Source organism: Aptenodytes patagonicus, chromosome 15 (assembly GCF_965638725.1).
Source record: "Aptenodytes patagonicus chromosome 15, bAptPat1.pri.cur, whole genome shotgun sequence".
Classification (NCBI taxonomy): Eukaryota; Metazoa; Chordata; class Aves; order Sphenisciformes; family Spheniscidae; genus Aptenodytes; species Aptenodytes patagonicus.
In genome coordinates, this window is record NC_134963.1 from 13,254,379 (window position 1) to 13,280,645 (window position 26,267).

Consider the following 26,267-nt stretch of genomic DNA (forward strand, 5'->3'; position numbering starts at 1 on the left):
ATATTTACTTTTAACAGTATAAGAGTTCAGAAGCAATGCAGCTTTTACAAGTACCCATCACTGTCATACATAATTGATAGAATAAAACCAGCTATTAAATATCACTTAATAGCCGGCTTTGTTCTGTAATTATAATGTATATGAAATTTCTGTTGAGTTCACTGGGATAACCCTCCAAGGGAAGGATATGGGAATATATGCACATATATTACTACATGTATTTAATTTGCATAATTATTAACCAAAAGAGAAAAAGGAGAGAAAACCCAACTAAATTTGGCTGGGATAGCTCAGTATTTTCTCCTAGGTTCTGCAACTTGCAATAATGAAGGACCATGCTGTGCTACTGATTTGACTGAACAACTCCCTGCTGACTGCACGGGGGGCAAAGTCGTTGCAAAATTTGTTTATGTTGCATGGCATGGAATTAATAACATTTCACTCAAATAGTTATTACTTGAAAGAAGAGAAACAACTTATAAAGGACAAGAGATCCCAATTTCCTCATTCCATCTACTATCATGCACTGTGCACATACGTTGGATTCCAACAGGTTAATATGGAACGCATCGAACTGTTGGATTCAAGAGTCAAAGCTTCCAAAAGCCAGTGTATGGCACACAGCTGTCGGAAAAGATGTTCACTGCAAAGAGGAGAAACAAATGTGTTATACTATAGAGTCAGGGAAACAGTCAAACTGGCATCGTGTTGGCTGAAATAGATACATCTAAGCATTTCCATAGCAGGTGGGTTTTTTCATTGTCCCAGTGAATTCTAGACACCTCTCAAGGTTTTTGCAATGTTAATACATAACTCTGAATCCTGAAAGCATAGTTTTGGATGTGAAATTTTCAATGGACTTATCTTGGTGATGTGCTCAGTGCTTTCATACCTATGAGGATTCCAGCATTTATCCCTTTATGGTATGGTTTTTGGATTCTACAGTAGCTTCTAAGTTTTGCATTTAAGAAAAACGCAAAAAGTGTGTGAGTTTAAAAGGTTGGACCCATCTTTTTCTGAACTAAGATTATCTTTGGCATTTTAGCTTATTCCACATGCAAATGTAAATATATAAAGACACTTGGTGAGCAATTGGGTTAATGAACTTAGAACAGAACAGATAGTGTGTATTAGTGACTAATACAAAACATACAGAAGCATACGTGGTACATGTACTGTCTTCTCCCTGTCTCTTTCGTAGGCCTATTTTTTTTTTTTTTAACTAGGCAAATTAAATTTTGCCTTTCCTTAAGATGAGCCTAATCTTGAAAGCTATACCACATAAGCAAATTTTATGCAACTTAGTCAGAATTTGCTGAGTCAAGATCAGCAAGGCAAATGATGTGTGTGTACATGCGCACATACAGAGTTTTCAGTAACTCATTAGGATTCAGTCATTTAAAGTTAGAATTTAACAGTTACTATTAGTAGACAGACTATTTCACCATAAACTCCTGAAATTCTCAGGATACGCGTTTACCAGTTGAACAGCAGCTCTAGGTATATGTGTTATGGGTCTGTGTTGCTGTGAATTTCACTTATGTCCTACCAAGGAGGGCAGGACATAAATCTGCCTTCAAATATACCTTTTTGCTCCAGGGGGGCTTGGAATCAAGACACTGGTATAAACAGGAGTGAAAGACCGTAAGGTCATCTTTTTTTTCTTCTTCCCTGACTTCCTCAGGTGGTTGCCTTCTGTTAGAGAACAACTGTGGGAAAGGACAAAGACTGAAGTTAAAAAAAGAGTATGTGAAGTGAAGACATTGCCAATAAAACTGTTTATTGTGTTCACATCACTACACTCACTCTTCCCCTCCTTACATTAAAAGAACCACCTGAGATGTATTTCTAAATTGTTAATTACTGCATTTATTATTATTTATTAATATTACAAACCTGATATTTATGTTTAGCAGGATATATAATTATTATTTCTTTCTAATATGTTTATGGTACTTTATAAATTATAAATATGGTATTATTTGTATATATATATTTATACTAATTATTGTTATTATTAGCAATTAAGCATTTATGTGAAATCAGATTCTGAGGCAGACAAAAAAAGGTGACTGATTTGTTTGAGAAAAGATGCTGAGATACTGCTTACATTCCATTACACTTGTTTTCTGTTGGTATCATGCCAATGGCATCAGTGGCCATTGGAGCATGAGGCCAAAGTTTGAAGATGTGCCTGTAAAATTCTGTTCAATCTTTCCTGGGTTAACATACTGTGTGCACAGAAAACAATAAAGATTAAGTTGAAAAGATTAACCCCAATGAAAGAGTCTTGAGTGTTGGCCAAACCAATGTAACAGAAAACTGAGCTCTTTATAGGCTGTGGGCACTGTTTCTTCACTGCCACAAGTCTGTTTGGTCATTTACACCTGTGCAAAGTGTTTATAAAAGGCTACCAAGCAGGAAAAGGAAATGTTTACAGCTGTTTTTCCCAAATGTAAATAACTACCTGCACCTGGTTTAGAGAGAACGGAGATTCAAGCTTAATAAGCACAGTGAGATATTGTAGCCTTCATATATTGATAGTATACGGTAGATAGGAGGTCCACATAGAAAATGAACTATTGTATGCTGGCTCATAAATTAGTATAAAACTGAAATGATGCTGGCCATAAAAAAAAATAGCTGAGAGGTTAAGTGAGATTCTGAGTGGCGGGTGAGTCTTAAAGCTATATGCAGATTTCTTTAGCAGAGACTTTCTAGACGAACGAATGAATGATTCTGTATTAACATTTCCTTTCTAGATCTGAAGCAGTCTGGGGATGTCAGCTTACTATTGCCTACTATAAACTAGCAAATAGTTGGAACAAGGGTTGAGGAGTGTATGCCCCAAGCATTCCATTGATACAAATTTTCTAAAGCAAAGCAGCAACTGTAAATAGTACATACAACACTGGCATAGGCACCTCAGCACTATTTTTATATAGAGATAAACATGTCTGTTTTCTTCAGCGAATTAAGAAATGACTAAACTTACATATTGTTTTGTCTAACAAAGGAGATATCTAACAAAGAGACAAGCTGGCAGGTATTCCTGCTGTCCCAAAAGAAATTTCTTACACAAAACCTCAAGAAGTGGTCGTCTTCATTCAGATAATCTTAGATAAATTGTAACTGCAAATTGGTACTTATTAGAGGTACTTATTATGCACATGAGTTCCACAGACTTTGTTGTTCAAAACAACATGTCTGTCTTGTGCTTCCTCAAATCACACTTCCAATTTTCTCTTCTCCATAGTCCTAATGAACAACAGAATGCCAGAATAGACAGTGGGACCATTGAATAGACATTGAAGTGTTTGACAGAGTTCGTATTTCTACTAATGAGGGATGACTAAACTTTACTTCTACTTTGTCTACTCTTATGATGATAAGCTGTTACCAAGTTTAGAGTATTGTTACATTTAAAATAGTTGATAACACAATTAAATGCTACAACTTATGTAACAGCAGTAAAAAAGTCCCAGTAGGGGCTTAATATTTGCTGTTGTCTTACAGGGAAAAAGAGGAAGGGGGGTGGGAAAGGCCTACATCCATCACTGGAACCTGTGCATATAAAACCATGCCAACAGTTTCAGCCACTGTGAAAAACTGAAGCCAGACATCATCTGTTAAAAAGACACTTTGTGCCCCAGCAGTTTAACACTGCTTCAGAGCTTTTCTTATTCCATGAAGTTCCTAATTTTTGAAGTCAGCACTGTGAAAACTAGGAGTGAAGTAAGTCTCCACAACAGATAATGATCTGTATTTTGTATCTAGGCTTCCCCTCCGCCCCCCCTTTTAAACTGTTTACCACTGCAGACAAGCATATGTATAACAGCACACAACTGGAATTAACATGTGCTGGCAGGGCTCCTGGATGTGCGTAAATCACACGGGACAGTTTGAATGAGTAAAGGCACACCTGTCAAAGCCACGCATTTCTTGTTTCACATGCGTTTCATTGTGTACTCCTGTCTCACCCAACACATCCTGGAGTTGAGAAAATTCCCCGTAAGACTCCCCGATTTTCATAGAATCATAGAATAGTTTGGGTTGGAAGGGACCTCTAAAGGTCACCTAGTCCAACCCCCCTGCCGTGGGCAGGGACATCTTCAACTACATCAGGTTGCTCAGAGCCCCGTCCAACCTGACCTGGAATGTTTCCAGGGATGGGGCATCCACCACCTCTCTGGGCAACCTGTGCCGGTGTTTCACCACCCTCAGCGTAAAAAATTCCTTCCTTATATCTAGTTTGACATATAGTATCTATATTTTGACAGAGTATCTATATTTTGACATCTGATCATAAGTCTAATGATTTCTCTCTTAGAAATGTTGGCAGATGTTAGTGGTCTTTCCTCTAAAAATGAAGTTAAACTCAATATTAATTTTAAGCAACACATTGAAAATATTACAGGATATCAGGTTTTACAGAAGGAAGTTTTGCTAGAGTAGATTTTTAGGTTAGTTGTAAGATTTTTTTAAAATAAATTTTTACAACTGGCAGAAACCCTGGTGCAGATGTAGGATTAAAGTGGCGTTGCCTGTATTCACCCACAAGCCTGGTATACTCTGCACCAGTAAAAGCTTTTTTACTGCTAGGAGAAGCCATACCTAAATGAAGATAATTTTGCCTATGCAGGTATACTTTCATAAAGGAAAGAGGAATGTTAAATCTTTTTAGGTCAGCCTTGCTGAAGAAAGAAGCCTTTCCTTACAGAAGGAAATAAATGACTTCCATAATCTGAATGGTCACAATAATAAAGGCAATGGTATTTTTCATATGTGTAATAAATTATTTGTCTGCAATAATGTGGATTAGCTGAGATACGGGTGGGTAGATAGAACAGTTACATATCAAAAAGAATAATAAGCATAGAGCTTACAAAAAGCTTTCAGGGAGGTTCTTATGTATTCAAAAATTTTTTTTTAAATTAAATAATCTTGTTTACCTAAAATGTTCATGTGGCCTTCATTAACGTAGGATCAAAGTGCTTCACAGTGCCATTTAAATAATACAGTTGTAGGTGACTTGTTTAAGTAAGGAAAAAGTTTTAGATGATGCAGACCTTAGAGGCTAAGATTCCAAAATACTTTGACTAATACCCTATACCTTTCCTTCCATAACGCTCTCTCTCAGTAATACTCTATTCCTTTCCCACCTTTTCCAGCTATTCAGTTAGTGACCATTTAGAATGCTGGATATTAAATGTTACTCTAGTAAATATGATACTTTTCTGTTCAGAATCTCTCAGCCTGTCTGTGCTACTTGTTTGCTTTTTGGTCTGGGTTTCATACTAACAGGAAAGATTTTATTTCTCATTTTTTAATAATGGTTATATATTGCTGTCCCACTTTATGATTAGGGCATGATTGCATCTCAGATGACTCTGGAGACTGAGTTTTCCAAGTTAAGAGTCAGATCATGGAAGAAAGGTGAATGAGAAGAAGCTGGTACCTGGGAGTGACAAAAGCCACAGCAAACCAGTGAGAAAAGACTGTTAGATATGGATGAGCTTTGATGCAATAAGGCTCCAAAGGTGTGTAACCTCTAGAAGAGCTACTCTGGCCTGCTGAGCAAGTATTTAATCATCTCATCACCTAGTGAGGGTTGACAAATGGAAGACAACTACAGTGTTACAACAGGCATTAGAGGCTCACTGAAAAGACCAGCGTGAGCCAAAGGATTGAAGACTTCAATCATGATGGAGAGAAAACCTGAAGAAGGTAGTAAGTAATAGGTCTGAACTAGGGAAGAAACCCACTCTGCAAGCTAAGCCACTTATTCTGCTGAATACAATTCTTTTTTATTCTTAATGCTATGGTCCCACTGTGGGAACAAAAGCATGGCACAAACTCACCAGGCCTCCTCCTTTTCTCCTCAGAGAATCAGTTCTGAGTTGGCTATGAAACCTCTCCTGAGTTCACCAACCATCTGCCTTCGAAACTCCCTCCTTTTTAAACAGCACCTCAAGCATTTTTTTTCCATGCTTACTAAGTTTACGGCTACTCACCCAGATTTTAAGCATTTTCTCTTTCTAGTTCACACAAGTAGTAATATTCTGCCTCAATACCAAGTAATGGCAGAAACTGGAGATTGTTGCTTGTTGAAACTAGTCCTCAGACCACCGAAAGCCCTCTGAGTTGACTTACATGTTTATTTCTTCCTCTGACTCCTCCACATCAGAGGAGTGTTTGGGTGGCTGGAACTCAGTTCTCCATCTTGTGCCCTGAGCCCACTGGGCTGCTTTCAGTGCGTTCTTCCTCTCCTGTGATTCCTGGTGAAGTATATGAAAGTATTCTCCACCTTGCTTCACAGAATTGATATGATGCCTGCCAAAAATCATCACAAGTTGGTCAGTGTACTAAAGACAGACTATTAAATTGATTAATTTCTCTGTTGCCCACCAACTTAATTTTTAACAGAGATTTCGCGTTCTTCTATATTCAAGAGTTCAACATTAGTATTTCCTTCTGCAATATAACAAAGGACAACAATTCCCCAACAGGAACTGGGACATCTTTCCCTTATCTCTTTCAGCACCACACAGGTTAACTATTGGATGTCTTGAACTCAGCATCACTTTGTCCGCTACTTGATTTAAAAACTCCCTGCCTAATTCTAATTTATAGCTGCCAATTGACCACTGGGCTCCTCACTGTCTTAACTGAGTTGTCACTGCCTGACAGGCACTGCGCTGAAGCTACCTGTTAGCTGCTAAACTCCACTTGCTGTCAGAAGGCTGCATTGTTAGCAACAGGGAAGGTGCCAGCAAAGCCTGTGAGTGAGCTGAAGACAACAGGCACGATATTACCGCAAGAGAAGAAATTAAAGAAGTTATTAATTAAAGTTAATTAAAGAAATTAAATGTCACCCTATAGGATGACTACGGGGGGGGGGGAAGGTGAGCTAGGGCAGTGAAAGGGATACGGCACACAATTACTCTACAGCCTTTGATTAAAAACGTTAGCAAGAATGTAGCAGCTGATCCAAGTCAGACGAGCATACTATCCAGGCATAGGACACATCCCTTTACGTTAATGTGTTGCTGCTTTTGAATCAAGCGTCATCAGGCTGTACTGATTCTTTCAAACACAATCTAGGCTTGAAAACTAGGCCTCATTTATTTTACTGACAAGTAATAATTCCCTTTCCTTACCAGACATGTATTAAAGCACCTGAAGGCCATATAGGGTGCAAATTTCAGGCACAGAACTCACTAGTTCTCAAGGGAAGCAGTTTACTCCCTCCTTGCTTCCCTTGATGAAAAACCAGTTGCACAATTTAATGGTTTTGGGATTGGGTTTTTGGTTTTGTTGACATTATTTTTTAAGTCCAGCAACTATAAATACAAGCCTGAAAACATTTCCAGTTCAGGTAGATAACCTGTCTGCTAGATATTTCTATACTAACTTTAGAAAAAGAAGAAAAAAAAAAAAAAAAGATAAGAAAATAAGATGTCCCTGATAAGAAATGCTGCATGCTTTAGAAAAACATAAGGATTTCGGGGTCGTGTCAGACTGGCTTAATGTTTTTCATAAGAATCTAGTATTTTGCATAACAGACTTCTCTTGGAATACTAGAAAATGTTTAATGGCCTCAAATTCTTGCTTTATGTCCTTTTCCAGTAGTTTTCTCTCTCTCCTTTCTGCCAACTATCAAGATATTTGTATGTAAAAATATTTTTCCCCTTCGTAGTGCTTTTTCTACATTTCTGTGTGCACTAATGTAAGTATTCCTTCTTAAAGATCAAAACCCCTGCTGTAGCTGTATATTATAATGCCGCAAATAGTGAACAATGAGGTTATTACATGAATCAAAGTGGTAGAGAAAGATAATTATAAACTAGAAAGTTCTTTTACACTAACAGCCATAACCAGTGTTACTGGAGAAAGATGCATAATGGCAAGTACAATCAGTACTTTTTTTTAAGGTTTATCTAATACACAAGGCTTTAATATGCTTATACCAAAATCAATGATCACTCTCATATACCCATAGGAATAAGAAACGTTATGCACACTTGTGAATGAACATTTTTAGTCTATGACTTCCTTGAAGTCCCAGGTATTACAAAATGTAGCTCTACAGTCTCCAAGTATGGAAAAAGAAATAAAATAGAATTAACAGAAATGCAGCATAAAAAAGCTCTAATAACTACCTGATTTAAACAAAAAAAATCCTCTCATAATTCCATAGAATTATTTCTGGGATATTTATGAATGACCCTAAAGGTTCATGGACTCCTGTCAGGAAAACGGTAAAATAAATCCAAACTTAAAATACAGATGTGACCAACGTACTTTTCTACACTGTGGATTTACAGTATATTGCTGGAATAGGACACCAAATATTTCTCCATTTACATTCTGGCATCACAATACCCTGTTTATACAATAACTTAATAAATTTACCTGGGCTGCCTATTTGACAAGTAGGTGAGAATCGTTCATTAAAATGCAAATGTAATCGAGATTAAATTTGGAACACATTTATTAAAGCAATTGAGCTTCAGTCAACTGTAGTCACAACACAGATTTTCAACTGCCATTTAGACAAAAGGATTTGTCTTACTTTTCTAAGTTAATATCTTTATCAGCATGAAAATTAAGAGAGTTTCCTGAGCAGTAATAAAGTACCACGGAATACTTCAAGTTTTCTCTACATGTATGTAGTATTATAGATAAGGGTCAATGACAAGTGCAAAGGAGTGACCCAGTAGCGTACTACACATACAGAAGCAAGTGTATTTTTAGTGCTTGGTGTAACTACATACTTATTAAATTACTCTTTAAATCCTTTAGGGATGCAAGGTCATCAGTTAGTTGTAATACAAGGCCATTAAAGTATTAGGGAATTGAACTTTTACTACTAAGATTTTAGATTCTTGGTGCCTTTCTTTGAGTAAGAAATGACTCATAAAAATAAAAGGAAATCATAAATTTGTCTTAATTATAATTTAGGTGCTAGAAAAACATTAAGCAGCAATAATAATAATAATAATAATAATAATAATAATAATAATAATAATGCCAGAAACCTTTGCATCAGGGTAAAGACAAGCTAGATATTTACGAGATTTTTTTTTTTACCTTCTGTTTAAATATAACTTATTTAAGTACATTGGGTCATCTTCACTAAATTCAAAGGAATCATACTAAGGATGTATTTGTCCCAGCAGATCAAATTTTACAGTTAACAACCTCACATCTACTGTTACGCAAACAAATTCAGTAGGAGATGGTTTACTAAAGGAATGACATGCACTCCTGAACATGTGATGCCAAATCCTTGCTCAGGTAAGCTGGTATAACTCCAGCCTGACCAGAATTGCTAGAAAGATGGGCAGAAGGCTGCACACCCATGCGGCTGTCTCTCTACTAAGCAACTGTATTCAATGCAGTGGGTGTTGTTACCCGGGTGCTTCAGTCTCATTAACTCTTCCTGCTAATCTCCCTCTGTCCCATTCCCTGAGGTGCAAAGAAGTTGCAGTCTATTTATACCAGCTTGATTCTCTGTCTCTTTAAGGCTGAACATTATGATCATGGTGAACAAAAATTGTGAGCTGTAAGTAAAATAACTATGTATCTACCAAACAATATAACTACATACATATTTCTCCGATCATGGAAATTTTTAGCCACTGTTTCATAAAATGGCTTATTCAATTTTCTTATCTTAATGGCTACAGCCTTTATATCCATAAAGCTAATGAAAGAACATCTCCTGCTCCAGATGCTATACAGAAAGAATTTAGCCTTTTCCAGAGGCTTATAGCCAACTGTAAATATAAATGAAACCAACGTGGCATTGTTCTGAAAGCCACTGAGAGCACAGGCTTTCTAAATGCCATTTCCTATATTTTCATAAAAGCATTTCAAATCTGCATCTGCAACAACTCCCTACTAGACCAATAAAAGCTCCCTTTGGGCACAAGGCCAGACCCTGCTGAGGGTGTTGCAAGGTGAATATCGGCTGGGCACTGCCTAACCTGTTGCACTAGTGACAAACTGAGTATGAGCTAAGGCTTGCCAGGTGAAAAGCAAGTGCAATTTTATGCACACTGCCACTTAAAAGCATTCTGAGTAAATATTTTCCACAGCAGAAAAAGTAATACAAACAACAATCCATTTCTGTAAAAAACAGAAAGCACAGGAAGCAATAACTTTGAAAACTCCAGTAAATACAGCTAAGCTGTATTCTGAACATTACAGACTAAAACTACGGATTAAAATCCAGTATAATTCTCCTAAACAAACACTTAGCATTATTTGCAGCCATGCCATCGTGAGCTGTGATCCCATCACAAATCTCAAATGAGGCTGATGAGTATTTGGATCCTGAAGAATTCAAAGAAATATCCACTGAAGGAAGCGGTGACAGCAGCAAACTTGCTTCATTTGGGTTAAACTTGAAATCTATGCCCTTACCTAGCTTTAGGGGGCACTGTGGTACTGGAGGGTCTGTCTTTTTGAACATACAATAAAATGGAAGTTCTGACAACCTGAAGTTATTAAGGATCCTATGGTAATATCTGCAGGAGCACAAGCATTAACACCTGCATTCTCATCAGATTTCAATTGATTAAATGTTATTTCCCTCACTGCTGTTTCAGTTGGAATAGGACACTTTTTTTTTATCATTCCAGTCCCCCAAAATACTATGTTGTGTGTATGTGCATTATCAGACTCCATTTGAGCTGTTGCTGCATCCTAATAGCTGCAGTAATTCTTATATGTCCCTTAACTTTCTGACAAGGTGCTGTAACACCTAAATAGGTAATAATTGTAAAACAGCAGAAAATGCCAAGATAAAAGAAAATCCACATGCACACAGTGCTTTTCTTATTTACAAAGCACGCACAGAACAATAGGAGAGCAAACTCTGCATTTCTTGTAAATTGTCAACAATGATACTGATTTATACCAGTGGAGAATGTGTTCCGTTCTCTTACCGGTAAATACTGGAGCTGCTGACCATTTCACTCAGTTCTTTAGTGCCTTGCATTCAGTGTTGTAATCTATGTCAGTATGTCCCAAATTTATTTACATTAAGACTGCTTTACACCTTTCCTGGGTGATGTAAGGCAGTCTCATTGTAAATGAGAATTAGTGCACTGTTCACTTAAAATATACTCAGTGAGTTATTACAGGGTGCATACGCTACCCACCTTCTGAAATTACCAAAAGCCATGGCGTTAAGTTTACATGGTGGTGAGCCTGAGCTAGCAAGTCCTACTATTGAGCTCCACATTCAGGTCGTATCCTGAAAGCTTAGCACGTGGACGACTGCAACAACAATTGCAACTACTCACAATCAATATGTAGGTACTAATGTAAATTAATTACGAATTCTGGTTTGGTAGTGTTTACAGCGAAGTTAGAGATGCAAATGTATTCACGTGAGGCAATGGAGAATCGGGAACATGCTGGTTACTACTCCTATTTAATGGTTGAGTAATTACACAGTAAGAACCAAATGGGTAAATATTCATACATCTAGTCGTCTTAAATTCAGTGAAGACCAGATGATAATGACATTAAAATTTATTAAATGTAGTTACTAACCCATAGAAACTCAGACATATGTGATCATTTACCATACTGAACCATTAACCATTCTGGCAAGGAACTGAAGTAGTACCATATCAACATCTGTCTTGAGTAGTTGAAGACATACAAACAATCTGGAATACCCACATTATTTCAGATGTAGATTCCCATTTTATTCTCCTGCAGATGAGTACAATATTCTGTACTCAAATGTCTCTGTTTAAAAAAACAAAATCAGGATCTGCATAATGGGAAAGATGCATATTTTCACATGAAAATCTGACCATGAAATAAGTCATGAAACAAGTAAAGTTAAAATAAGACATGAGTAAAATTGTGGTATGTTCAGAGAAGGTTGTGCAGCAGGAAATAAGGATCTTCAGTAGTCAAAACAACACCCCACGCTAGTATAAAAGATGTCACCAGGTGAATGTTTAATCTATTACTGCATATTTAAAGATGTCTCAGAGTGGTTTTCAACTAACTACAAAGACATTAAAATATAGAAGATGCTGCTTCCATTGTGAACTGAAGCAGAACCTCTACTTTGAAAATGAGGAGATGTTCTCTAACATTGAGAAGCACAAACATATTTGGCTACCTGGAGGTACAAAAAACAACATACCAAAAAACTGGCTTATTTTTAGCTGGAAATGTGTTGTTCTCAACCTGGAAAGAATGGAGGGCAGTAATTTCTCTTTTAAGAAGTCCCAGAACACAAGAACATGCACACCCACCCACCCCTCCGCTTGTGCCATGCTGTAACTCCCATTCCTGTTGATCTTCATATAAAAGTTTTCTTTGGGGGTAGGCACATTTAGGTTTCCAGCTCTTGATGTCTCTGGAGAAGTACGTAAACAAAGGTGAGTGGGGGAAGTACTTCCAGAGCAGCACAGAGAACACAGCTTTGTACTGATAAAGGGCAGAAAAATAAACCCGTGAGATTTCAAGGCTTTGCTTTAAATTCTTCTCCAAAAAGCTGTGGGAAAACTATTACTAAAATGTCAAAAGAAAAAAATAATCTGGAGATTTCTGGGCTTTCCATTTTCTTGCTGCAAGAATCTACAATAATAACTTTATGTTCATATTGCTGATAAAAACTCACTGCTTGTTAAGTGGAACTTCACTGATGTCCCTGATCCTCTACCAGGAAATACTGCTGGTTCAAGATTTTCATGTGAAAGTAGAAACCACTCTTCACAATCTAGTGTCTTGCCTTACCACAATAAAGGTATTTACAGAGCAATAACATTCTACTACTAAATAATGAAAAACCCATTTTAAGTGTTAGCTTTGTTCAAACATTCAGCGACAATGTGTCATTGTGTATCATAACACGTGGGATTAGACTGTTGTGTTTAGATAGTAAAATCTAATAAGCAATGAACTATTTCCACTTATGAAATTTCAAACATAAACAAACATATTTTTGCACAAAAGGAAAAGGCGATTGAGACTCAAACAAACAGCCTGGAAAAGCAGAAATGTTGATAGGAATAGCAGTCTTTCCAGTGATTGATGACAGAGATAATGATTCATACATCCATACACTTAAATGGTTGTCTTTGCCCATGACTGCTAATTAATGTGAGCCATCATTCACGTAAAAGAAAATTTTTGCTTCTGGAAAAAAAAAATGCTGCAAACTGCCAGCAGTGACAGTGCTAGAAACATGCCAATTAAAGTGATTTCTGCCAAGCAGCAAAAGGGCACAAAACACTGGTTTCCAAGCAACTGACATTATGAAGTATTAAATACATTGGAAACTAATATTGGCAGATAAACATTGCACCTTCTCGGTTAGTACTGCCTCAGTCTCTTCGCTTCTTAACTCTACGTTGCCTCTCCTCCCTGCTTTTGCAGACACCACTGTATCTTCCCGTAAACCATATGCATTAAGGAATGCCAACTTACCATAATCTCTAAACACTAACAACCTTTTTGTCTGCATATATTAGAATAGGATCAGTATAGATTCACAGGTAAGGACAGACAAGGTCATAACCAAAACTCCAAAAATAACACATTTCTTGCCATTTAAAATCTTCCGGTAGTAGCTGCCATTTCAACCACAAAATTTAAATGGTTTTGTATTAAAGTCAGCTACACAGCCACTAGCAGGAAAAGAAGTAAGAGAAACTGCTCCTTGGGTAACGGTCAGTCTAACTGTTGTTGCAGGCATAAAGAATGCAATAGTAGAGGCTGGGCTTTCTGCATGCAGAGTGATTTTTGGAGATCTGCCTTCAGGAAACTTGAACCATTTTAAAGAGCCATCCAGTTTCCAATTTAAACCATAAAAAGCAGTCAGCTGAATACTGTTAAACTGCCAGCAATTTGACATTTAGTTTTCTTTAACTAGCGCAGCACAGAGCCATTTTCTTCAAACTATGGGAAATGAAATACAGAGGTTTAGCATGCCCTTTTTGCAAGTAAAGGCTGGACTGGCTCGTGGAATGGCATGGACACTTCCCCTTTGAGCTTGCAGCTCAAAGCTGTGGATTCCTAGACATCATCGTCTGAGGATGACCACAACTTCTCATTTTTACATGGGCACCTATGCTTAGATGACTGTCACTGCACAGTTTCCAGTTTCTATCACCTTTCCTACCTCCTTTTTACACAAAGGCAGTATTTTCAGCTAGTCTCATTTGAAGCAATATGCTTATTTTTAAGCACTATTTTTTGTGGCGATGTTTAACAACACGAGTAATTCCAGTACACTTGCATGGTCTTGGTGGGCTGAATTAGTCTACAGAAGTGATTTATGGCAACCTGCTTTTATTATGGATTAACAACTACAAGCTTCCAATGCTTTAGTAACCTCTTTTGCTGTGTAACTGTTCCTACGCCTTTCTACAATTTATTAGTTATAAAGACTTCTACTTTCTTGGTTCTCATACAATACATCCTCATGCAAGTGTGGATTACTTAACATTATTTCTGGATCCCATTTACAGATGTCATTGGAACAAAGCAGTACGAAAGGATCTCCCTCAGAGCTGAATGTCATTTCAAAGGGACTGTGCTTTTTGAGTTTGCTTAGTTTTAATATGAATAGCAACAGAAATGAAAACATAATTCTTAGCTCAAAGCTAAAGATACTTGAATGCTCAAGGACAAAGGTGTTGTCTTTTCTGCCATACTGTATTCCACCCACTGAATCTGACATTGGGAAGTACTTAGTCAAGTAAGTCAGAGCTACTTTGTGTCTACCTGGGCAATCTCCACTGGAAGTAAGATGTATTGATCTACAAAGGAAGAGGAATGATCATTATCTACAGATTTCCCAAATGGTTTTTCATTTTATGCTGCACAAAGATAAGCAAATTCCTTCCTATATTTTAATGCTGTGTTTAGGTAAAATGGTATTTGAGAGCTGACAGGTGTCTCCCTAAAGTGACTGGGTACAACTCATTAGTAGGGAAGAGCTGGTACGACTTTCTACTTGGGACTAGTGACTGATAGTTTTGAAAGATGAGTAGTTTGAGCAACCTCTGCGTTCTGTTATCATCCTCTTTTGTATCATCATGAGGACTCAAGAAAGTATAAGAGAATATTACTGAGAGGAGGTATGAGGTCATAATTATAAGGTTTATCTTCAGTTTAATTATGCTTTTAATGTGTAAGGTAGAATATTAAAGCTTTATGAATGCAGCTAAGTCTGTTCCAGTAATGACTCTTCAAACATTTTTGAGATAATTTTAAAATTCATACTGCTGTGCTATGTCACTGTGATCATTAAAAAAATTCCTCACCGTTTGTTCCATTATACTCTCTCATACAAACAAGCTGCAAGATCACAGGCACTACTTCCTGTGAATATGTATCAATTAATGTCCAATTAAGACAACTGCTGGGTGTTCCTTTTCAATCAGGAGGAGGAAAAGCACGAAAAACCAAATAAGCAAAGGTCATTTGTATTCACTGACTCCCTGTAGCATGTATTAGCATGCCGCTCTGCTAGCCTGACTGCTTTAATTGAAATTAAAAGTTGCTGCCCTGGAGAAGAAAACCCCAGTTTTCTTCTTTCTTTCTTGCATTTTCCACTCTGCTTCTTTTTGCTAAATCCTTTTCTATAGTCTGAAATTGTTACTAAGAAGTATTGCTGACGTGTCCTTTGGTCCAAACCAGCAGCGCAGTCATTTTCACTTGAAATTACCTTTTCCCACAACTTCACATCTCAATATTTGGTTAAAAAGTCTGTGGGTTTGATTTCTTTACTTTTCTTACTGTTCTTTTTTCTACATGCAGATTTAGCCGAAGTAGCATTGTGCAAACACTCAAGATGAATGGCTAGCACATTTTCATTGTTAAAAGGTCATACAATGACACTCGAATTTTCAGGCTTACACAACACGATAAAAATTAAAAAAACAGTTAACATATACCTTCAATTTCCAGATATTAAGTCTGTTGGATATTTTTCTGCATATTGGGTCATCTGGCTACTGTACATTTCAGAAAGCATTAGAGAAAGTGAGTTCATATTTCAAAAAAATCTGTTTCCCTGACTTTTCTCAAGCAGATTTCTCCATGGCCATTATAGCTCATATCATACTTCACTTCTTAAATAATACAAAATATGTGGGATTCATGATTTAATTGCCACAGTAAATAGAATAGATTATATTAGGTGTGTTACAGGATCACTACTGGGATTACAATGTAAAGAATGTATGGTATTACACGATATGACAGGCAAACTTCATTTGAGCATTTATTCAGACAACAGTGCTTTCTAGAAACTAGCATTAAAGTGACCATTGCCTACACAAGAGCAAAAAGGCACATTTCTCCTGAGTGTACTAAGCAGCTTTGACTAGGCCCTGACCATGCTAAACTTCTGATCTTCAAAAAACAAATGTGTGTAAATGTATCATTTACTGTTCAGTAAACGTAAAAAGTAAATATACATTTATTTGTGCAGTAGCACAAGATTAAGTCTTCCCTTTCTTCATCTTCCATCTGTTTCAATTGTCATGGAAAACTTGTGGTCAGGAATATTTCCACCCAGGCATTTGAAATCACATGATGAAGCTAGTTTTGAATGCAACTGTGAATTAAATTTATGGGACCAGAAGAAGATGGCAGGGCTGAAGATGCTTTAATGGGTAGGTATTTTCTTACTTGTCAGCCCTTCAAACTCTGCCTGGGATATTAAAGTGGAGTTGGGTTCTTTCCATCTTCCGCATCAGCAGTAAAAAGGATTCTGCAAGCCAAATTAGATATTTAAGAACAATTGTACAACATCACTATCCTCTGCGGGTGTGGTGCAGGTACAACTGATCAGGATGTAACAGACAATTCTGCTGATAATGTACATAAAGGAATATAATCTTGTTTGTCCCTTTAGCTGTATTGGCTTCTGGAGGTGAGAAGGAATGAAAGACTGGGTTTTTAATCACTCAGAGAAAAGATATGACATGTAAATACATTAGGATCAAATCTATTCACATCATTAAAAATCTACATTTAACATAACTTTGCAGATCGCATTACCATTAAAAATTCAGTGGAAGGCAAATCTGCATTTATCATAATGTGGTGCAGGAAACAGAAATGTCTTCAGTTAAAAGTAGGCTAGACTAAACACTTCATCTGTTATAGGAAACAGCTGCACTCACCCAGAGTAATGGGCTGGATCTCTTAAGAAGTCTTTCCCTGGAGCTTCTAACTTAGTAGGTCAATTTTGAAAATAAAAATAAAAATCAGAGAAACGGAGGCATCACTGAAATCTAGAAGAATAAATACGGCATTTACTTACCTGAGACACCTGTGTTCCAATTGTAGCTGTTCCAGTGATAAGTAATCTTACATCCCCAATTTGACTTTCATAATTTACCTATGAGAGTAATAATATTTATGCACCTAATACCTAGCAGTGCTGCAGAGATGAATAAGACAATGCTTGCATGTACTTGAGTGCTACGCATTGTAAGATTTATCAAACTAACATCCCTAAAAGCATAAGACAGTGGTAATAAGATTATAAATCTAAAAATAATTTAAATGAAAATGGTAAGAAAAAATATGCCCTATATGTAACAAAAAAAAAATTTTGCTTTCAGTAACAAAAGCAATCCTCATTCACACTCTGCCATCCATACCAATTTAAAAGCTTTATATTTTTGCAGTGAGTTTAGTTCAGATACATTGCCTAGTTTCCAATTCCAATTTACTTGACAGAGCTGCAGAGAGGTCAAGTGATTTGCACAAAGGTACATAAAAAGTTAGCTGCTCAGCCGAGAGTTAGGATCAATATCTTGACCCCCCTTCCCCCCACTCACCATTTTTGACCTCCCCATATAGCACACAACACAATGCTGTAACAGTCAGAAACAGAGAGCAGAAGAAACAGACTATGTAGAGAGGCAATCTATTTTTTTCCCTTCTTCTGGCATGGACAAATCATGTCCAGCTTCACTTTGTACCACTGTTATCCTACACGGAGCTTCTTTAGCACATGAAAAAGCTAACTTTAAAAAGCATGGCTTTTCATGCCACTGAATCCTTCAGATTTAGTCCCTCACATAAAAAGCGCAAAACACTGCCTTCTAGGAAAGCAGTCCTGTATCATATTACTCACTATAATATCGAAGACGATCTAGATTTTTATAAAATCAAATTTAATTTCATAGGTTTCTACAATTATAGGATTAGAAACTCACTCTTAGTCTACTGAATTGGAGAGAATTTCAAAGCTGTGGAAAAGCTCAGCTGATCCTAAACATCTCGAGGTTGGCCAAGGTACACAAAAATGCCATGGAGCTCCTAATGGCATTTCAAAAGTACGTTTCCCAACAGGTATCAAATCAAGACCCCCTCATGTTAACCTACCAACAAAGTGACACTTCATTTGTTCAAACTGTAAATTGTAATGAAACGAGTAGTCCAGCTTGCTTCATCCAAACATCTACAAATCAATTTGCTAAGATTTTAAAAATCAAGCCTTTTAGTACCAATGGTGATGGTAACTTTCATCCAGAACACTTGCAAGTATTTTGTGTCCTACTCGTTTGAAATAAAGAATGTAAAGCAACCAAAAGCAAGCTCCAAGCACCTGCAACTCATATATCAAGAAGTAAACTGATCTTTGGCAGGTTATCGTCAAAAGAACTTTAACTTGACCTCAAGGAGACAATCCTGCTGAAATTTAGCAATGAACAATGAACGCAGGCAGTCAAACATAACTAACAGTGCATTTATGGCAAAAACAAGTCATGCTTTACTAAAATGGCTTATCCAACCTTCAAAGTACACAGCATTTTTTATTTTGTTTATGGTTTATTACTATTTTCGGCCAAGTTGATCAAGTGAAAATTCACTAAAAGTGAACTAACAAAGTGAATAATAAAAACAATTGGGGGCAGAGAAGGATAAAAGGGAAGAATGTGAAATTTAATGTTATCGTGAGTAACCAGTATAAAATTTAGAAATTGCTCTGATGTAAAAACTTGGGAATATTTAAAAACACTACATTATTGTGAAATGTAAAGTTCTGATTCCTCTACAGTACTACATGCAAAGAAGCTACTTGTCTCTAACTTCCTTGAGTTTTATGCAGTTACAATCTCAGCCAGACAATGCAAGAGCGTAATTTGTCTTCAATATATTATGCTAATACAATATCATGTGTACTGTTGACTGCCATATTTGCTTAGATTTAACCTGATTAATAAGGTTTTATATAGATGTCTGTCTTATTGCTGCTTGCTTTAATCCAACTATTTTTATCGAGTGAACACTCTTCAAAGACTTAAAGTCTAGAATCCTTGTAAACACTTGTGTAATCTGTAACCTGCTGGGGCTGGCAGTGGTAATTTGTCAGTTTTATTTGCAGCAGGCTGTAACTAAACCTTGCCAGATGTAAATCATCTTTTTGTACTACTGCTTGCTGTTTCAGTTGCAAATGAATCTCATTTCTTAGCTTAACACTCACATCAAGAAAGCTAGAAGGTTCCAGGAAAATTTAGAAAACCCTAGTCACCTACTGCAAGGCTTATTATGCAATTTAGCAACTGTTTAAGCTAATACAGAGCAAATAGAGTGAATGGTCTCCGTAGGCAAGTTTGGAGTGCAATCAGAATGTGTGATTGCAACAGAAAAGCATATTGAAACCTCAATCTTGTCAACTTAAGCACCACCTGCAGTGACAATAGTGAAACACGGGTGACAGCACAGTCTAAGTACATTTAAGAGCATGAGTGCCTAAATGGGAGAGTACTCTTTGCTAAAGCCTATTCCCAATGGGCCTCCCTGGTTTTTGTTTTGGTTTTTTTAGATAAGACCATAAGAAACACCCTGCTGGGACAGAAGTTTATTGTGTCTAGTGGCAATAGAAGATGCTCTCTAGGAAAAGCATGCACACCCAGCTACTTTCTGTGGTCAGTCCCATAAAATAATGGTTGCTGTCCAAACTCAGCTGGCTAAAAGGTATATAGCATCCCAAATCCATGTCCTATTATAACAGCTCACTACCCACCAGATAATGGGCACAAAAATCTATTCCTTCCATGTCAGCATCTTCCTGAGACTCAAGCTGGTATATGCCAAATGAGTCCATGCAGGTATTTCTATAACAGTGGTAGATATTTTCATTATGATTTTCCATCACATAGTGGACATTACATGTCCTAACATTGCTCATTTTTGACTACTTTATTACCAAATCTTGGCACCGTACTGTGTCATGCAAGAAACTGCAAAGACGTAACAAGCACCTTTATAAAGAACACTAAACCAATATAGTATTGATATAGACAGAGCTATCAAACAATCATTCCTCATACAGCATTGACAACATTTTGAGTATACATAAAGCCTATAAAGGAAGAATTGTAAACCATCTTTTCTAAGCTGTTAGCACAGTTAATTATTTTGCCTATAATCCAACTGCTGCCACTGCAGAACCAAAGATTCCTTTAGCCTTGACTGGCCCATTTCTGTGTGCTCTGGATTCCCTTACCTTGAGTGAGCTAGAGCTTTACTAAGAGTCCTCAGCTCCTTTCCTGTTTCTCTAAATGGGGAGAGCCTCTTCACTGGTTCCGGTGGATCAGACTGAAAGTTATCAAATTGAAGATAAATATTATGGTATTAATTAAGAAGAGCCTAGCAGAGAGAAAGTATGTGCAGTCTCAGGGCTCAGTTTTAATCACCACATATTTTCTGAGATGGTCACCATCTGGGACAGCATTGTGTCATTTCACAAGCATGTAAACAAGCCTTACATGATACTGCTGTGCATGCCCGCGTGTACACGTGTTCCGACAGCTTTTAACTCATTGGCTGACTTCAAGTTTGACAGAGATCTCTACAGGCAGTTAAGCACCCATGAGATTCATTAAACTATGAGACAGGAAGAAGAGATTGTTCAATGGCCTAGACTTAAGGAATGACTGCTGTGAGTGCTTATGCATTAACAAACTACAAAAAGCATGCATGGGAGACAAATCTTTCAGAAGTTCCAACTCAGAAAAATTTTCAATCAGACTCAAAACAAGGAGGTTGACATTTGTAAAAAAAAAAAACACAATAAGAAAAGCCCCACAGACATAGCTGGTTTTGAAACACATAACATAATGGTTTCATTATTTTCTTTCTCTCTTCCATTTTTTAAGAGTGTACAAAACAGGTCAACAATTCTATGTAAGGGAATTAAAATCACCTACTTAGTACATTGTTCAAAATGCCTGCAACATTTTTTCTTCTGAGCAGCTATGGAACTGAAATGCATGGGAGATGAAAGCTTGTATTTGTTGTTGAACTAGCCCTGGCTTAGAATTATCCTTGGGGTTTCCAGAGAACAGCCGCATCAATTTCATAGAATTATGATTGCATGCTGTGCATATGCAGTGTTTTTGCATGTGTTTGGTAATAAAATATGCAGCTGAGGCAGTGCTCAATGTGCAAAGAGTGCATGGTTAGATTGCTATCCATTGAGAAGCATAGTGCTGGTGTGCAGAGACTGAGGTGCAGCCGAAGGTATTCCTTGAGGCAGTTCCGTGCATTTCATTAGTGTCCTAAGGTGTCCAGAAAAATAAATTCCTGGTAAAGGAAATAAAGAAGATCCTTTATTATGCACCTGGGAAAGTATATAATAGGATATTGCAGATCTCAGTTGGATCTGTAGAGAAAATGCGTGCCTACTCAAGAGAGGCTGCAACTCCTATTTTAAATCTTTATGGACATCTGAGTGTACTGTTTTTGATCGCTGAAACAATTGGTGCTCTGTATGGACAACAGCTTCTAGAAGGTTGAGCTGCATACTTCAACCTTTCTTAGTATGTTTTTATCTTTCAGAGAACATTCTGCAAAGTGCAAACAAAAGACAAGACTTCTTATTAATGAGATGTATAGATAAAATTAGTAACTGTAAATGAGAACTGAAAAAAGAAAAACGATAAATGAATGTGTTGGTGGAATGTTTCTGGTATTCAAGCCAGAGTGCTTCTGCCAGTAAAATAGCTGGCACAGCTGGACCTTTTAGCAGGACTTCCACAGCACATCTTACTTTTCAACTTTGTTAGCTTCCAACAAATCTGACTGATTTGAGTTAGATAAAAAAGGAAATTAAATATTGTGGTGTGATAGGTGAGCTATTACTGGATGCTGAAGTCAGGCTAACACTTGTGCTTTCTTCCTTAAAAAAACTTTTAAAAAAGAATTTAAAAAATTGTTAGTGTTAGTTGTCAGTTTTCACATAATTGCAAATGTAGCATCCTTTCTCTTTTGTTTACATTTTATTCTTCTCTTTTATAAAAAAAATACGATCAAATCGGCTGCCTGGCATTCAGTTCCGTTCTAAAGAGAAAGGAGATGGATCAGACTTTAAATAAGCTAACAAAGACGAGATATGCCGAAAAATTAAATCTTTTTGCTGGATTGTCAAATAAAATTCAGGCAAATTGTTAAATGCATACGGAGAAATTAAAATGTGTTTTAATTCCAACATTTTATTTATATTTACAAGGCCTGAATTGCTTTGGGATAGATAGCCACAGACTACACTGTAACTCCGCACTGTTGTATGACAGGCCTAAGTATACATCAAATAGAACATACACTTGGGTGGTCTTGGATGCATTAGGACAGACTCACCACAGTAACTGTTCTGTGCTGATCAAAAAGTGGCATTTAAGTAAAACTATCTTCAGGCCTTTCAATATTTAAAATTGTAGGTTAAGGCCACACCAGGCAAAGGCCGAAAACCCGGGTATAGGCTAGATCTTCAACAACTGTTAATTTGTGCAGCTCCTCATAACACCCAAAGGAACAGCCCTTTCAGCTTCAGGTTTTTGAGATCTAAGGATGTGCAATATTGACCTATGTACTTTAATAAAAACATGAATTTTTCAAATAAAAAGTCATCTTGAATGTATTAGTCATTTCTGTGCTAAACTGTAATATAGTTTAAAGGTCAGTCTTCTAGAACTGACACATGGAATAACTAACACAGCTAAACTGAATTTTCAGAACACTATTTTTACCAAATTACAATAGAATCCTATATCTCACTCATCAGCGATTTTTTCTGATGCCTTCAGGAGGAGTTTTACTGGATAAAACCTATGAAGTGTTCATCAGTCAGAAAAAGGCTGGTTCCTTATGTACAGTAAGGCTTTAAACCTTGAATTCAGCAAAGTTATCTATATGAATAATTAAAACATGATGTTTGCCTGTTGCCTTCTTTAACTCCATCTTGAATCAAAGCTTCACCAGTAGTCTCACCTCTGGATTGAAAGAGTACTTGTTAGTAGTAACCTCAGCCACTTCTTTGGGTGGTTTTTCCCGCACATCTTTTTTCACTGGTTCCTAAAAAATGGACAAAAACATGTAACCATATTTGAAATACTGCTAGTTAGCCATACTGTAGCAGGTCATAATTTTCAAAACTAAGTGGTGCAAATAAACTTTTCTAGAGATGCAAACTAAAGCAAAAGTAATGACTAGTTTATTATAGAAAAACTTAAAACGTCACTAAATGACTTCGGCACACAAATAGATTCTCATACAAAGTACCTGCAGACAAACTACTGTGCAAAATGCATACATGCTTTCTAAATTACTATACTTAAATGCTTAGAAAACGTAACTTTTCTCTTGGAAGAATGTTATATAGACTACTGTGTCTAACATAAAAAGAAAATCCAATTTCCAAAACCAGGAATAGGAAATTACTTACCTGTAATTGCTCTTCCCTGAAGATACACAGTGTGATAGACCACTATTCTTGGGTCTGTGCTTTCACCCACAAGGAAGGCACAGACTCATAAAAAGCCTTGAAGTCAAACACAAGCACGCTTTTAGTCCTCCTTCAACCATCAGTTTATTCAAGTGGAAGGAAGACATATTCCCTCCTATTAAAAAAAACTATATAGGTAGATTAATAAAAGACTTTATATCACTCAGCAGTGTATGGTGCTCAGGCTAAAAGGATATGAAAACAGTAATTCCTTCCTGCACTAGTTTCAGATCAAAAAGCTCATTTATTGATTCCAAGCAAAGCAAAGCTGGAGGCCCTAGCAAGTCGCATCCATGTAGTCAGGGCAGAGCCAATGTATAAAAAAGGCTGAAAGACTGCACAGCAGACTTGGAGCTGTGGATGAAATACTTGCTATGCTGTATAGCTTTTGCACAACAGAGCAAAGCCTGGAAATATTCAAGTATTTAAAAAAAAAAAAAAATTAAGAGCACAGCATTTTGTTTGTTGGAATCTTGACTTGAGAAGGCACAAAATTCTTTCCAAATCTACGTTCCCATGTAACATTTCAGCAGAACAAAGGTTTAAAGTGTCAGGAACAGTATCTTCGCTCATTGGAGAACTCCAAATACCAATGTTCTAATATAATGACTGAGGCAGCCCACAAACAAGTAGAAAACTGAGCCGGGGGAAGCAAACCCAAACCCAGAAATGGTACTAAGAGCAAAGTAGCTGGAATGAAGATTTTTCTGCAGCCAGAGCATAAGGATGAACTAATGAAATGTCAAAGAGAAGTCTGAAGGCTCCACTATTTCATGCAGTTGGGGTGCACTTGACCAAGACTGGTCAGCAGCAGAGACAGATGGCAAATTGACACTGCTCAGGAGCACAAGTCTTACAGAGGGCTATGAATGGACCTGAGAGCCCGCCTCAGTGATTGAGAAAACCACATTCAGGCACTGAACGAGAGGAATCAGTTTACAGCCTGAGTGAGCACCCATACTTCACCTATAGGAAATGCTAATCAGAGGAGATTATTGGGGATGAGTATGCTTTCAGTATGGAGAGTCTGTTACACTGAACTTTAGGGAAAATAAAATTTAAGTATTTATCAATACATAAATTTAATCAGCAATATTTGGTATATTTTTTCCAAAGATCAAAGTTATTTATTTTAACCATTTGTAGCAAGAAGCAGATTCTGAATACTAAATGTCTTCATCTGTGAAAACAGGCCTTCAAAAGTAGACTGGATTTTAGAAATGAGTTGCCAAATGAAACACTTTTTAAAAAAAAAAAAAAAAAAATCATTTCCAGCATAAGAAGTCTGAAATATTCCTAACTACATGCCATGCTATTCATGAACACAAATGACCCATCCAGGACATAAATAATGCTAAAAGATGAAGAATTATTTATTTCCTCTGATTTACCCTTCTAAATTTCAGGGTACTCTTAAAGGTAGAAAGGTGCCAGATGGATAGAACCAAAGACTTTGTAGGTGAAACACCTTCAGAGAAGCTGGTTCAGAAGCAGTTTGGTTTTAAAATTGGAAAAGCTTTCATATTTTGGGCAATATTTTATTTCTATCAGGGCACACATTTTTGAGTGTACAATGAAAAATCCAAGAAATTCTAAGTATTCGAACATCCTTCAATCTTCTTTCTCCTTTTGTGTTACTGTTTCCATATAGCTATCTTCTCTGCATTGCATGTCTATTTGTAATCTGTAATGCTAACCACCATAGCATCATCCCATAGCGCAATAAGCAACAAAACAAAACAAACCACACATAGACTTGTGTCAGTTTGCTCATCTTCTCCACTACGGGAATAGCATGCAGCAGACTGATGCTGCTGGGACTTTTTTTTTTTTTTTAAAGTGCACACATTATCTGTATTTAAAGAGAAAGCTAGAAGAAATCTGATTTGGACTTGGAGCAGACGCATCTTACGCTCCAGGAACAGCAGAATTTCCAGTCTGCTTTGCTCCTGACACTATTTCCCCCCCCACCCCGAAGCAGAAAAATGTTGACAATGGCCAGGTACAATGGCTTTTACAGCTGGCAATACCTTGAATGACATGATTAAAACCAATTGAGAGTCTCTCAGAATAACTTACTACTCAAGAGAAGGAAGAGTGGTGGAATGTAGCCCTAAGGTTTCAATGGCTTGGAAGCACCAGTACACTGACCACTAGTATAGGGTCTGGAGCTATTTAGCTATATTCAAGTGTCTAATGCCACAGAGCACTGAAGAAAAGTTTTCTCGGGTGCAACACTTCCCTGCATCCTACCTCTGGCCAGCCAGAGCTGCCCGTTCATGAGGAAAGGAAAAAGAGCTGTGAACCTACCTAACCTTTGCACAGTTGCTCAGGGAGGGAGGTATCACAAACACCACCCCCTCTGCTCAGGCACTGATAATGTGATTCAATCAGCCTTATCGCAGAAAACAGAAGGGAATAGCTTTCTTTCCTACAAAATTATCTTTCATTACAATGTCACGTATTGAAAAGG

At 37.1% G+C, this 26,267-nt stretch overlaps 1 protein-coding gene across 1 annotated transcript in view; it reads right to left on the reverse strand.

Moving 5' to 3' along the window:
• Nucleotides 1-26,267, reverse strand: part of CCDC60 (coiled-coil domain containing 60) — a 66,067-nt gene that overhangs the window by 16,009 nt on the left and 23,791 nt on the right. The window contains exons 2-6 of the mRNA XM_076353375.1: nucleotides 23,281-23,364; nucleotides 20,519-20,610; nucleotides 6,154-6,333; nucleotides 1,587-1,709; nucleotides 539-643 (exon numbers count right to left, since the gene is read on the reverse strand). Coding sequence (XP_076209490.1) covers nucleotides 539-643; nucleotides 1,587-1,709; nucleotides 6,154-6,333; nucleotides 20,519-20,610; nucleotides 23,281-23,364 — 584 coding nt within the window. The remainder of the gene's footprint in view (nucleotides 1-538; nucleotides 644-1,586; nucleotides 1,710-6,153; nucleotides 6,334-20,518; nucleotides 20,611-23,280; nucleotides 23,365-26,267) is intronic.